This window comes from Piliocolobus tephrosceles, chromosome 14, assembly GCF_002776525.5.
Source record: "Piliocolobus tephrosceles isolate RC106 chromosome 14, ASM277652v3, whole genome shotgun sequence".
In the NCBI taxonomy this organism is placed as follows: Eukaryota; Metazoa; Chordata; class Mammalia; order Primates; family Cercopithecidae; genus Piliocolobus; species Piliocolobus tephrosceles.
In genome coordinates, this window is record NC_045447.1 from 45,981,538 (window position 1) to 45,995,209 (window position 13,672).

At 49.8% G+C, this 13,672-nt stretch overlaps 1 protein-coding gene across 11 annotated transcripts in view; it reads left to right on the plus strand.

Moving 5' to 3' along the window:
• Positions 1–13,435, plus strand: part of FAM219A (family with sequence similarity 219 member A) — a 58,165-nt gene extending 44,730 nt beyond the window's left edge. For 2 of the 11 annotated variants that reach the window (XM_023203301.1, XM_031934022.1), the window contains exons 2-7: positions 5,660–5,759; positions 5,918–5,992; positions 8,823–8,925; positions 9,165–9,245; positions 9,915–9,969; positions 10,495–13,435. In XM_023203301.1, coding sequence (XP_023059069.1) covers positions 5,660–5,759; positions 5,918–5,992; positions 8,823–8,925; positions 9,165–9,245; positions 9,915–9,969; positions 10,495–10,653 — 573 coding nt within the window. In that variant the 3' untranslated portion in view covers positions 10,654–13,435. The remainder of the gene's footprint in view (positions 1–5,659; positions 5,760–5,917; positions 5,993–8,822; positions 8,926–9,164; positions 9,246–9,914; positions 9,970–10,494) is intronic. The other 9 variants (XM_023203304.1, XM_031934023.1, XM_023203305.1 and 6 more) reach the window with 5 other exon arrangements.
• The last annotated feature ends 237 nt before the right edge of the window (positions 13,436–13,672 follow it).

Sequence of the window (13,672 nt, forward strand, 5' to 3'; positions counted from 1 at the left end):
AAAAAAAAAAAAAAAAAAAAAAAAAAAATTAGTACTCTTTCCAATTAACTCCAGACAGAAAACTAGGAATGTCCAGAACCTTTGTTTTACATTTTATATCAGAAGCCTGCCAATTCTACTCTTTTTTGACATCTTCCTTTCTGTCCTTTTATCTTTTGCTGGTGCTTGGTTCAGGCCCCTGTTATCTCTTGCTAGCATTGTTGTGGTAGTTTCCTAATTATCCTTACCTCCAGTCTCACTCCCTTCCCACTCGTCTTGCACATGGCTGTCGGAGGGTCCTTTTCCATCTCGAATCTGAACATGTTACTCCCTTCTTAAGGCTTCATTGGCTCCCCATCGTCTTCGGAGTAAAGAAAAAAATCAAAGCCCATATTCCAGCATGATCTGAGTTCCCTCCTGACTCCGCCAACTTGATTTCCTGCAACTTTTCACCATACCTTCTAAGCTTCAACTATAGCAAAATGCCGACCATTCCTTGAATGTACTATGCTAGTTTCGTGCTTCTGAGACTTTTCACATGTTCCCTGAATGTCCTTACTCCTCGCTCTTAAACTAACTGGTGACCTAATGTTTTAAGATCTTTTCAAATGTCTCCTTTGACCACCCTCCCTTTGTCTCATTCCCTCTACTTTTATATGGCTCTTGGTTATGTTTATTAATAATTATTGGGAGCTTCTTAAAGATGAACTGTTTTCTTTCTTTTTTATTTTTATTTTTAAAGACAGGGTCTCAGTATGTCAATATATTGCCCAGACTGGACTTGAACTCCCGAGTTTAAATGATCCTCCTGCCTCAGCCTCATGTAGCCAGGACTACAGGTGCATGCCAGCATGCCCAGCTGCGACTCTTTTCTATTTGTATTTGTGAGCCCTAGCATCATTAAATAAATGAAAGAATTGTATCATGCTGGAGTGAGGGAAGAGAGGAAACAGGGTGCCCTGTGGCCAGGCCTTTCATCACCCTAAGGAGGGCACACCTTTTCTACAGATACCTCCATATATAAGCCAGGCTCCAACCTATGTGGTGTCAGGGCTGCAGCTGCAGGCCAGCCGCGCCCAGTGCACACTGACCATGATAGTGTATTCCTCACTGAACCTATAATAGCGATATCTTTATAGTTAACATGGATATAGTGCTCAGGGTATACTATGCTAAGGACTATTCTAACTGCTTAATACATATTAACTCCTTTTATCCTCACAAGAACCCTTGACCTAGGTATTAGCGTTGGTCCCATTTACAGATGAGGAAGCTGAAACCCAGATCTTACAGCAACTAACTGGAGGAGCTGGAATTTGAACCTAGGCAGTCTGGCTCCAGAGTCTGTGCTTTTAACCATTACAATCTTCCTTTCAGTTTGTGTGGCAAGGAGAATGGGATTGTGTAGCACTGAGAGTGAGGTCAGACCATCCAAGCCATATGTCTGTTGCCCAGTGGAGGAGTATAATTTGAATGTTGAGGAGACAATCACATGTCTACTGGGTACTTAGGAGAATCAGATAAGCTCATGGATCTGAATACATACATTAGGAACTACAAGACCCTCTACAAGTCTTCTTTTTTGCCACCCGGAGTCCTACCAGAGTAGCCCAGAAAGGTCTGCGGGTCATTCAGGAAAGCAGACTCTTCCATCTGCTTCTCCAGATCCTCCTTCTTAAGACTCCAGGTATTAGCCTTGAAGGTTCTACACTTTGGTTTTTTTCCTTTGTTTCCCTTTTTACCCACCCAATTTTATCCTGCTTATTTGGGATCTCTTGGGTCCCAGCCTACCATTGTATTGGCTGCACTACCCACAGCTCCAACAAGTAAAGCCAGCCAGCTAAAGACAGTTCACGAGTTGGTACAGCCCTGGGGCAGGGGGGCAAAGGAAGAGGTTAATATGCAGACTGATGCTTGGGCCTGCAGGAATGGAGCAGCCTCCCAGAGGGCCTCTCTTTAGCTCCAAGCCCAAGTCATGTTCTTTTCCCTATGTCCCTCCCTGCATGCTTTGAAAGGTTATTGACTCCATCACTGACCTTGGGTAAGACACTTCTACTCTTGGCCCAGGTTTCCTCATTTTTAAAAAGAATGGGTGATAAGTTGATATTTGTTGAAGCTGTTAATAGGTATCCATGATTTCACTATATTATTTTCTCTACTTGTTATAATTTCCATAATAAAACATTTTTAAAGATTTAAAATCAAAAGATTTTAACCTTTTAAAAAAAGTAGAACCTTTCCTCCAACCAAAATGTTGCAACAGGCTAATATATAAATGAAATAAAGGTGAATCTACTTTTATTAAAGGGAAGCCAGACCCCCATTCTATAGCCCCCCCTCACAATCACTCAGGGAACAGAGTTTAATGAAAATCAGTGGACCAAACTATTATAATTCTAAGGATTCTTCTGATGCTTTTGCCTTCCTCTAGCTATATTGGCTTTGCACTAGCCATTAGCCTATATATCCTGTCCCAGAAACAGTGAGGCTGGGCTGTTAATCATTTCTGTAGTCTTTGGAGAATTTATTTGAAGGGTTGCAGAAACAGGGTTTGCTGTTAGAGATGCATTTCAATGTCTGTCTCTGCTGAGTGTTTATTAATAATCTTGTTAATCTCTAGTTCCCGGATCTAGCTCACGCCTTCAGATGTCCTTGGGGGGCACTTTAAATTCTCCCTGATTTCTTGGAGCCAGGCACTTCCTTCTGCCTGGAGTCTTTTCTGATACTTATATTCATGAATATTTTACTTTTAATCTCCCTGATTACATTGCCATGAGATGGTTGTGGTGCATTGGCTGCATTTCTAAGGGAAGATATAGAGGAAGCTCACAGTAAAGGCTTATGTTTGCAGGCACAGTGCCAGCGATCTTTGTGCTTGCCCCGAAGGTGGCCTTCTGTCATGGATAGTGATGGAGGAGATGCTGAATGGTGGGCTTTGCGTGGGACCTCTCAGCCTAGGGCTCTGCCACCTGGCCAGGCCCCTCCTGAGTTGTGGTCCAGAGGAGCTGGCAGTTTCACTCAGGATCAAATACCACCAGGAACTGTGCCGTAGGCCTCAAGGACCACATGTGGGTCCCTGTGACCAGAGTTGCTCAACAGCTTCCTAGCCCTGTCCTTCCTGTGCAATCTACCTCCCATGTTACCATTTACACCCAGTACCTCCAGACTGAGAGAAGAAACTTTGATTAACTCATCTGCACTGAGGAGTAAAAAGCCCCAAATGTCTAAGGGCTTGTGTTTTTAAAAATCAGCCCCAGGGAAAGGATGGTGAGGCCTAACACTCTCATGTGATAGATGGGGTGGAAGTTTAAGGAGGAGAAGCAGGATTGAAATGCCACAGATTTGGAAGTCTTCAGTATAAAAATGCCCATCAGAACTATAGGAGACATCAGGGCTCCCTAAGGAGCGAGAGGAGGGCCAAGGGCAGGACCTACAGAGGAGGCAAAGGGTTGTGGGAGGACAGAGAAATGATAGAGAGGCAAGAGATGAGCCAAGGGAGGAAGCCTTTTCCAAATGGATGTGGTATATGTGACATGTGACGAATGCTACCAAAAAAGTGAAGGAATGTGACTTGGGACTTGGAAATGTGCCAGTGCTGCCCTGGTAGGGTCCTATCAGCATGTTTATGGGATTTGCCCTTTAAAAAGCCTTCCCTCTGGCTGCTTTGCAGCGAGCACTTTCTGTGGCCCACAGGAAATCCAGAGCCCAGCTGTTCCATCTTCACCTCCCCTGCAGGTAGCAGCTGAGAGACTGTTTTGGCTGCAGAGAGGCACATCAGGGCCAGTAGAGGTTTGCTTCTCCAAGGCTGTTCAGGACAGGTATTGCCTATGAGTCTCTCAAGGAGGTTGCTGAGCCAGGGAGGATGAAGGACTTGCAGCATGGGAAGTTGCCCAAGATGCAGGCACTGCGGCACCTAGCCTTTCTGAGCAAAGCCTTCTGCCCTTCTTCTACTCAATCAAGGCTAAGGGCTAGGGATCAAAGCAGGGGAGGGAGGCATAGGTTTTGCCCTCAGGAACTTGCAAACCCCTGTGGCAACACAGCCCACCCAGAGTCTCGTGCTCTGGATGGCCTGAAGGAACACAGACAAGGCCAGGATTTCCCTCTCAAACCTGCTAGACTTTTCCCTTTCCCCTTAGTGACAAGCATGTTTTCATTCCTACTGCCTCATTTTAAAGGGAACAGAAGCCACCATAATGGTTATATATCCTTCCCTTGCTGGGTCACCAGCAGCCACTCAGATCGCTGGGCCTGACACCGTGGCAGCATTCTACATCCCCATCTGTCTACTCCCTGCATCCGCAGAGGCAGAACAGGCAGCAGCCTTGGATCCCCTCTGCACTCCTCACACCTTAGGCTTAGCACTCTACAGGCCCTGGTGAAAATGCAAAGACAAGTAGGATGGCAGCACCTCTGTCAATGGTTGGTCCTCAGAGTCTCAGGGAGAATGTGGATGACTTCAGCCACTTCCAACTGACTGAGGCAGGCTGGGCCAGGGCCCTGGATCTTGCAGCAGAGGAGGGTGTTTGGGAGGGGATGGCAAGGCTAGATAAGGACTCTTAGCTGGGCATAGTGGCTCACGCCTGTAATCCTAGCACTTTGGGAGGCTGAGGCAGGCGGATCATGAGGTCAGGAGTTCGAGACCAGCCTGGCCAATATAGTGAAACCCTGTCTCTACTAAAAATACAAAAATTAGCTGGGCATGGTGGCATGCACCTGTAGTCCCAACTGCTTAGGAGGCTGAGGCAGGAGAATCACTTGAACCTGGGAGGTGGAGGTTGTAGTGAGCTAAGATTGCACCACTGCACTCCAGCCTGGGCAACAGAGCAAGATTCCATTTCAAAAAAAAAAAAAAAGACTGTGGACAGCACAGTACCCAGCCCAATTAGAGATTAGTGAAGAGGGCAGTGAAGAGGATGTCAAAGGTTCCAGACTCAAGACAATACACAGAATTTGTGCTTTCCTATCTTCCTGGCCATCTGTAGAATCAAGTGTTTTGCCCTCTGGGCAGCAAAAGACTAACTGGCCACCTGCTGGTTTGTCATTATTTGTCTTCTCATCTACCATACCTAGCCAACTTTTCAGGTTCTCCCAGGAGACACTCTTTAGGCGTCATTTGTGAACTGGAGAGGTCCTCATTAGAACAATTTTTTGTCCAGTGGCTGTAGCCTTGAAGGCTGGTGTGGCTTGGCCAGTCAGTTCTCTGGATCCTGTGAAGGAACCTGTCCAGCACTGGGAAACAGAGGGAGATGACCCATCTCAGACAGCACCTACTCTCCCCTTAACCCTGACTTAAACTCACAGGAACCTAGGAAGACCTTGCCAAGCAAGTACACAGGAAGGGCCTGAAGGGAAGGGCTACTAGTATGGGAGTTAGGAGAAGGAAGTCCTGTGAGTTTAAAGAAATCATGATGGGCTTTCTGGAGGAGGCTGGACCACACAGGACTTTGAGGACAGACACCAAGTTGGGTGTACGTGAAACCCAGATCCTTGGTTCTACCTAGCCCAGTGTTTTTGTCCCACAGTAGATAGGTCTGCCCCTCTCTCCCTGAATGCCCTGCCTGCTGTGAGTGGTGAATGCTCACAGAAGCCCAGAGAGCAGGTAGGAAGGCTAGCTTCAGGGCTGAGAGCAACCCCTGTCTTCACTCCCTAACAACTCTGTCTTACTGCTTTCTCCCCACAGGACCCAACCGCCGCCTCCATCTCAGACGGAGACTGTGACGCCCGGGAGGGTGAGTCAGTAGCCATGAATTACAAACCATCCCCGCTCCAGGTGAAGTTGGGTGAGTGTGTCTGGGGGGTGAGGGAGATGTGGGGAGTAGGCAAGATGCTCTGGGCTGGGTCTACAATGAGGTGCCACAAATAAACCAGCTCAGCCTAGATGATTCCAAGACTCAAGCCTTCAAGTCATTGGCACTGCCAGGCACCTTGTCTCCTGCAGGCAAAGAGGGCAATTACAGTTCTCTGCAGGAGCCTGAAACTCTAAGAGGCATCTCTGAAGCCAAGGACGTTCCAGGTATTCTGGGGGATAGCTGCAGGGTTTTCATGGAACCCTAGAGAGAGGATTTGGAAGTCCCATCAAACACTGGATCAGGCTGAGAGGAAGCTGCCTTAGAAGTGGGGTGTTACTTGTTATGTCTAAGGGATAGAAAGGAATGCGAGTTTCAATCCTAGAAGCCGAGCCCTTCTCCTGATTACAACCTCAGCCCATCTAGAGATCTCTGGGCCCAGTGGGCACCTATTTGGGGGATTTTTCCCTTAGTTTCTTAGAAAACCCAAATATCTCCCTCCCTTTCTGGGTCACATTTCCCTTGTGGCTTTGTCTCATGTCCACTCCAAAGTCAGTTTACTGTGCAGCCTGATCCTGTGAAGTCCCCTTGCTCCTGGCCACTGTCCACAGCTCCTGCCACCATTGCCCTCCCTTCACCCCATGTGCTGCCCCTCTCCCTTCAGGGACCAAAGTTTCACTGTCCCACGGCTGCTGTATATAACACACTTTTATGGAAACTTTGGTTTCTTGAAGAGAAATTACAAAACAGGACATACAGGAAAGAGTTTACAATTAAATATAGGTCATTATTATCCTTCCAAGCTCCTCTGCCATCCAGGCCACCGTCCTGTCCATCCTCCTCCTCAGGCTCCAGGTGCCCAACAATTACTGATGCCTCCTCAGTTCTAAGGGCCCTTTCCCTACAACTTTCTCCCTCCTTTCCACAGAGGCCTGTACTTTTATTATTCAACTGCTATTTTTTTTTTTTCTTACCTTGCTTGCTTCTCTCCTTCCAGACCACATCCAAGGAGCCCCTCAAGCTGTTTTTCTAAACGAGAATAGTTCTCTCCTTGGAATTTGTTTCTATTCCTAGGACATCAGATTAAAACTGCAGCCAATTTTATTTACTGGGGGGACGGGGTTGGTCTTTTATTTTTTTCTTTTTTTTTTTTTGAGACAGAGTCTCTCTCTGTTGTCCAGGCTGGACTGCAGTGGCATGATCCTGGCTCACTGCAACCTCTGCTTCCCCGATTCAAGCGATTCTCCTACCTCAGCCTCCCAAGTAGCTGGGATTATAGGTGCACACCACCATGCCCAGCTAATTTTTATATGTTTAGTAAAGATAGGCTTTCACCATATTGGCCAGGCTGGTCTGGAACTCCTGGCTTCAGGTGATCCACCCACCTCGGCCTCTCAAAGTGCTGAGATTATAGACATGAGCCACCATGCCCAGCCTAATATTGTTTAATGTAACAATACAAGTATTTTAACAAACATAACTTCTTTTCTCTCCCCCATCACATTCTCCTCCTAAGAGGTAACCATTCCAAGCCTTTTTAGTTTTTGTAGTTTTACTTTGTATTTTAATATAAGTGGTGTCATATTGTGCACATTTTCTGAAACTTGGCCTTCCCTCCCCCACCACCTAAATCTTGGAGCTCCTTCTAATGTCAGCGTATAGTGACTTCATTCTTTTAAATGGTTGTATAGTAGTCTGTAGTTTGGTTTTGCCAGTTTATTGTTTGCTTTTTTCCCACTATTTCAGACAATTTCAGCAAGTTTTAAAATCACATCTTTTTTCCTCCCCATTACATTACCATCAAAGCTCCTCATGAAAATTCACAGCATTGTCCCAGTTGCACCAAGTACCGCCAGAAACTTTAAGGCAAATTGCACCCCCTAGAGGCCTAGAGTGGTAATGGCAGCTGCCACCTGCTGGAAAGAAGCTGGGAAAAAACTGGAATCAGATGAGCAGTGGCAAAGAAAGAGGGTCAAAGAGTAGGAGACAGAGATTCAGAGACATGAGGTCAGGGGAAATTTCAAAGTGAGTCACAGTAGCTGTAAATGTCCTCCCCACCCTTACCCTCTGGAGCATTTGGTTATTTTATGAGTCATTTTCCCTAGTGTCCCTCTCTACCTAACAGTTCCTTTTCCTAGATCTGGGCTTTAATTGAGATGAGTAGGGAAGGGCAGATGGGACTCCTCCAAGACCCAGGCAGCTACTTCTGGGAACAGTTGTTTCATACCAGGCAGTGGAGTGGGTCACCTGATGACCAGCTCCATGAACCTGGTAGGCTTTGGAACCTTAGAGAACTCAGACCTTGGCAAAGGAGTCAGGAGCACCACTCAGGCAGCGTAGCCAAATGGGCTCCCCCAGCCTCCTGCCCCTTACCTTGCAGCCCCATCCTGCCCCTCCCACATCACAATCTTCAGTGGCTTCTTTTTCCTTCTGTGTTAATCCCAAACTCCTCTGTCTGGCATTCAAGTCCTTCATGTTCTGAGTTTGTAACCAGAGACAGTCTTCAGCCCCTTAGCACAGGACCTGACATATAATTAGTGACATGGATATTTGTTGAATGAATAAGTGGCTGAATAAATGAATTTTACTTCTCTAACCTGACCTTTCTCTTCACCCCTCTATCCAGAGCCACACTTATGCTCACTTTTAAATGCATTTTTGCATGCACTGTCCCTCCTTCCTAGAATGCCCACCTCTCTCCAAGTCATGGTGTCACCTAAAGGAAGCCCTCTCTGACTGTGCCAGCCTTCTGTGATTGTCTCTTCTCCTCCAGCCTTTCCCTGGCATCAAGTACACACTAACTACCCTAACATGGGAGTTGTAGTTCCTGGAAAACAAGGGACAGCCTCCTCTTTTTGCCCCCTACTGTCTGCCTCAGGTTGTGCAGGGCCAGGTACTAGCTCCACAAAGCAGCAGGGGCCTAGAGTTGGGATCCCTGCCTCAGTCCTTGTAGGAGCAAGTGGTTTCACAGTGGAGGCCCAGCCCAGGCTGCCCTGAGTAGTAAGGCAGGGTGGCCTCAGGGGCAGGACACAGCTTCCTTCCCATGTTCTCTTGCAGAGAAGCAGCGGGAACTGGCCCGGAAGGGCTCCCTGAAGAATGGCAGCATGGGTAGCCCTGTCAACCAGCAACCCAAGAAGAACAATGTCATGGCCCGAACAAGGTAGAGGCCCTCCCTACCCAACCTGGACCCTGCCAGCCAGGATCTATTTCTGCTGGTCCTGAGCCTCCCTCTCTTCCCCTGCTCCTCAGGCCCAGCTCCTCTCTGAGAGGAGACAGCCTTAACAGGATCCAAGGTGGGGAGGGAGGGAAGGAAGGAAGTGGTGGGACGGGACCTAACCCAGTCTGTTGCCAGGTTTCTATGCTCCACTTGCCACTCTAACTCCCAAAATCTTCACCCAGGCTGGTTGTCCCCAATAAAGGGTACTCCTCACTTGACCAGAGCCCCGATGAGAAGCCACTGGTAGCCCTTGACACGGACAGGTGTGTATGGGGGTTTGGGGGCAGGTGGGCAGCCCAAAGGAACCTGTGTAGCACAAGTGGACTATACAGGCCATACCTGCTCTAATGTCAGAATTGGGGTATTCTTCAGCCAGAATCTCTCCAAGGGTGAATTCTCCAGGGATGGGAATTTTTTTACACCAGGGACTAGGGGTTGAAGAAAGGTGGCAGAGAGAGGAAAGGGGGGCCTGCACTGTCTGCTGTCATCCTGGGACAACTGATCCAACGGTTGTCCCTAACTGGCCTGTGATGTTGTCTCTGTACAGCAGAATATGATGCTTAATGCCCCATCCCCTCAGGGAGGAGCCCTACTCCCTGGAAAACACTTGGCTACATACACTTGGACTTTGGGAATACCCTACAAGTCAGGGTGATTTGAGTCTAGAAAAACAAAAGATGAGAAGGAAGGGGGTGAAAGGAGTAACTGCTATATTTAGAAGGAGGTTAAGGATAGCAATTGATTTTAAGGGTGGGGCTAGGGAACTTGTCTTTAAAATCCTGCATTTGCACAGCAAGCACAGTTTGTATTGAGATTTTGCCATTTGGAACTATGAGGGAGGTGTGGGATGCTGACTAATGGGAGGTGGGATTGCGGAGAGTTTTCTATTTAATTTCTTGGTATCACTTTCCCTCTCTTTCCTCCATGGCCAGCGATGATGACTTTGATATGTCTAGATACTCCTCCTCCGGCTACTCCTCTGCTGAGGTGAGCCCCTACCCCTTCTCGCCCTAGACACCACTGGGCAGGATCATCGCCATCAGGGGGAGGGCTGGGGCCAACCTGCAAGTACAATGAAAAAGAGGGCTGGGCAGGGCTGGGGGGTGCCCTGCACAGGGTGGGCCTGGGATAGGATGGAAAAGAAGTGGTTACTGGCCTCAAGTGCAGGGAGCCTAGGGTTAGGAGTGGGGCTTTAGATTGCAGCAGGCCATTTAAATAGAACAGGTGTAAAACACAGGTGATATCCTCTAGTAGCCAGCCTGAGATAGGGACAGGACCAGAGGTGTGAAGTTGACCTTAGAATGGGGAGGGATGACTAGAAAGAGAGGCCAGAGGTGGAGGAGGGCACCTAGGCAGGAGCGGGGCCTGGGGGTATGGACAGACATGGGACAGAGCAGGGCTGATATCCAAGGCACCGGCTGGACTGGGGCACAGATGGCCTGGAGTGGCCGCAGAGCCGTGGGTGGTGCCTCCCTGCCGCTCGGGCCTGACCTCCCTCCCCTTTGCCTACAGCAGATCAACCAAGATTTGAACATCCAGCTGCTGAAGGATGGCTATCGGTTAGATGAGATCCCCGACGACGAGGACCTAGATCTCATCCCCCCCAAGTCCGTGAACCCCACCTGCATGTGCTGCCAGGCCACGTCCTCCACCGCCTGCCACATTCAGTAGCGGGCGGGGCTGCTGCGGTCGCCAGGGCGGGGTAGCCAAGGGCTGGGCATGACGGGCAGAGGCCGACCCCTCCCCAGCTCGTCTGTCTGCCCCCCGGCCCCGCGCCCCTACAGCCGCCAACCTTGTATAACAGTCATTGCTTCCTCCTATGGTAGGACGTGTACCTCTGTGTGTTCATGGAGCCGGAGAAACCAAAACCGGGTCTCTCTCCACCCAGGAGCTGAGGAGGGGTGGGGGCCATTTGTTCAGTTACCTGGGGGAACCTCACCCAGCACCCTGCCCCACTTCCCAGGGCTGCAATCCGGTGGCCAAAAGAGAAGACTGGACGGGAGGGAGGTCAACATTAACGAGTGGGGGGATCACAAAGCCAGGGGCTTGGCCCCACCCCAGCGAAGCCATGAACCCCCCAGCCCCGGCCTCAGCCTAACCAGGAAAGGGGCTCAGAGGGAGAAAGGCCCAGGGCAGTGAGGATGGGTCCCAGCACCTCGGAGCCCCCTTCACATGCCCCCTACCGGTCCATGTTTCTATTTGCATTTCCCCCTCCTCAGATGGGAATCCTGGCAAAGCTGCCCACCGGGTAGTGCCCCTTACCCATCGGATCACTGCCTTCTTCCTCCTCTTGCCCCATTCACCCGCTTCCTTGCTCCCTGGGAGTGGGGCAGGGTAAGATGGGCCTTAGAGACAGGCTGAGGTTTGAGTGGTGTGATCTGTCCTCATTGGCCCCTCACCAATGCATCTATCTCTCTGCCACCAGCCCACCCCACCCCCACCCTCACCTATCCTTCTGCTCATTGGTCTCAATCCCAGGCTGGAAGCAGGGAGTAAGGCTGGCCTCCAATGGCCCATTCCCCTCATCCCAGCCCAAGACCTGGGAGGCTGCTTCCCAGTAAGAATCCAGGAGCAAGCTTTGGAGAATCCAGTGGGCTGAGTGGCTGTATGGATGTAGTTGTTTGGATGTGGTAGGGAGTGCTTAGCAGAATGTGTGTATATCTCTGAGGCTGTCAGGGGGTGGGTGTGTGTGTGTCTCTGTTGGACCTGTCTCTCCTCAGTCTATTCCTGTCATAGATGTGGGTGTCCCTGGTGGGCAAGTGCCTGTGTGGTCTGTTTACAGTGCAGAAGGCGGCTCAGCAGTGCAATGGGCTGACAGCCTTGGACCAGGAGTCAGAAGCCTGGGTTCTGGTTGTAGCTCTGGCCCCTCCCTGTGATCTTCAACAAGCCACTTGCTTTCTCTGGTCTTCAGTTTCCTCAACTAGAAAATGAACAGCAGCTGAAGTTATGTTTAAGATCCTTTTATACCTGAAAGAGTTTCTTTATAGGAATTTCTGTGGTGGGGTGGGGCGATCTCTGTGTGTCTCAGTACACCTAAAGGTTGGGGTGGGGCTGAGTTGTGTGTCTCTGTGGAAAGGGGAAGGGGCAGTTCCTATCAGGACTGTGTATGTCTGAGCACACGTGGCTCTGTTTGGGATTACGTGTTTTCTGTGAATGTGTATGTGTGTTGGGGGGTGTCTATTGTGTGTGGCTGTATAGGGTGTCTGTAGGTCAAGATGTGTATACAGCTGCTTCTGCTATTGCTGGTTTGGGAGAGGGTTCCGGAAAGCTGAGGCTGAAAATCAAGAGGGAAGAGGTAAGGAAGGCCCTCCTCTGGAGCTGGGCAGTGTAGACCTGACACCGTGTGAAGAAAAATGAAAGCACAGATAGCCTAAAACTGCACAGGCCTGTGCCCACATACCTTATAGCACAGACCCAGGTGGATCATCTCATGCTAACACCCCACATGTGCTGCTGGATCCACTCCCATAGATCCACTCACATGCTGCAGGCATGCAGTAGATTCACCCACAGCCCACTCTCTGGACACCAATCCTGGGAGGTGGCAGCTGGAATGGGGAGCAATGAGAGGAGGGAGTGAGGCTGTTGGCTTAGGAAGGGTGGCACCTCTCCCTGCATCATACCCAGGAAGTGCCAACTCCAAAATATTGGGGTGCAGCTTACCACCCCCCAATCCTCCAACCCATCCCTACCTCCTCTAGTGCCAGGCACCCAAGTTAGATGATGAGAAAATGCCAAACAAAGGGAGGCAAGGACAGAGAAGGTACCTGCAGGACCCACAAGGCTCATACTGGCCCCCATCTGAGCCCACCTCTCCCACCCAGATCAACATCCCCCCAACCCCTGTGCCCCCATCATCTGGAACCCAGAGCCAGGCCTCCCACTACCACCACCACCACCCCGGGGCTCCTTGATTCACCTTTCTAGAACATGGGTACCTCCTCTTTTTGGGGGCTCATTTAGACTGCTGCCTTTGCTGCTGACTTGCTGTGTGATTCGGGCCCATTGTTCAATCCCTGTGGCCCTTAGACACCAGGGAAAATCTCCCTCCCACAGGACATACTAGTTCCTTGGCAGGCAAGGGCTTCCAACTGAGGCAGTGTATGTGTGGCAGAGAGAGGCAGGAAGCCGGCAGTGGCAGCTTCTGTGTCTAGGGAGGGGCGTGGCTCCCTCCTTCCCTGTCTGGGAGGTTGGAGGGAAGAATCTAGGCCTTAGCTTGCCCTCCTGCCGCCCTTCCCCTTGTAGATACTGCCTTAACACTCCCTCCTTTCTCAGCCGTGGCTGCCACCCAACCAGGTTTCTCCGTGCTCACTAATTTATTTCCAGGAAGGTGTGTGGAAGACATGAGCCGTGTATAATATTTTTTTTAACATTTTCATTGCAGTATTGACCATCATCCTTGGTTGTGTATCGTGTAACATAAATAATGATATTAAAAGCATCAAACAAGCCAGCCTCAGCTCCCTCCCTGGGGTATGGGCAAGGGGCAGATGGGCTGGGAAGCAGAGAGAACCAGTCCTCTGGGCACACATGTTACTCCACCTCCACCCGTGGGTTCCCAGGCATGCCACTGACCTGCTGCATGACCCTGGATAAGTCACAACCCCTCCGAACCTCTGTTTCTCTTCAACAGCAAGAAGCCTGACCTAGAAGATCTCCAGAGGCCCTCTGAACTCTTAGAAATTGGGCT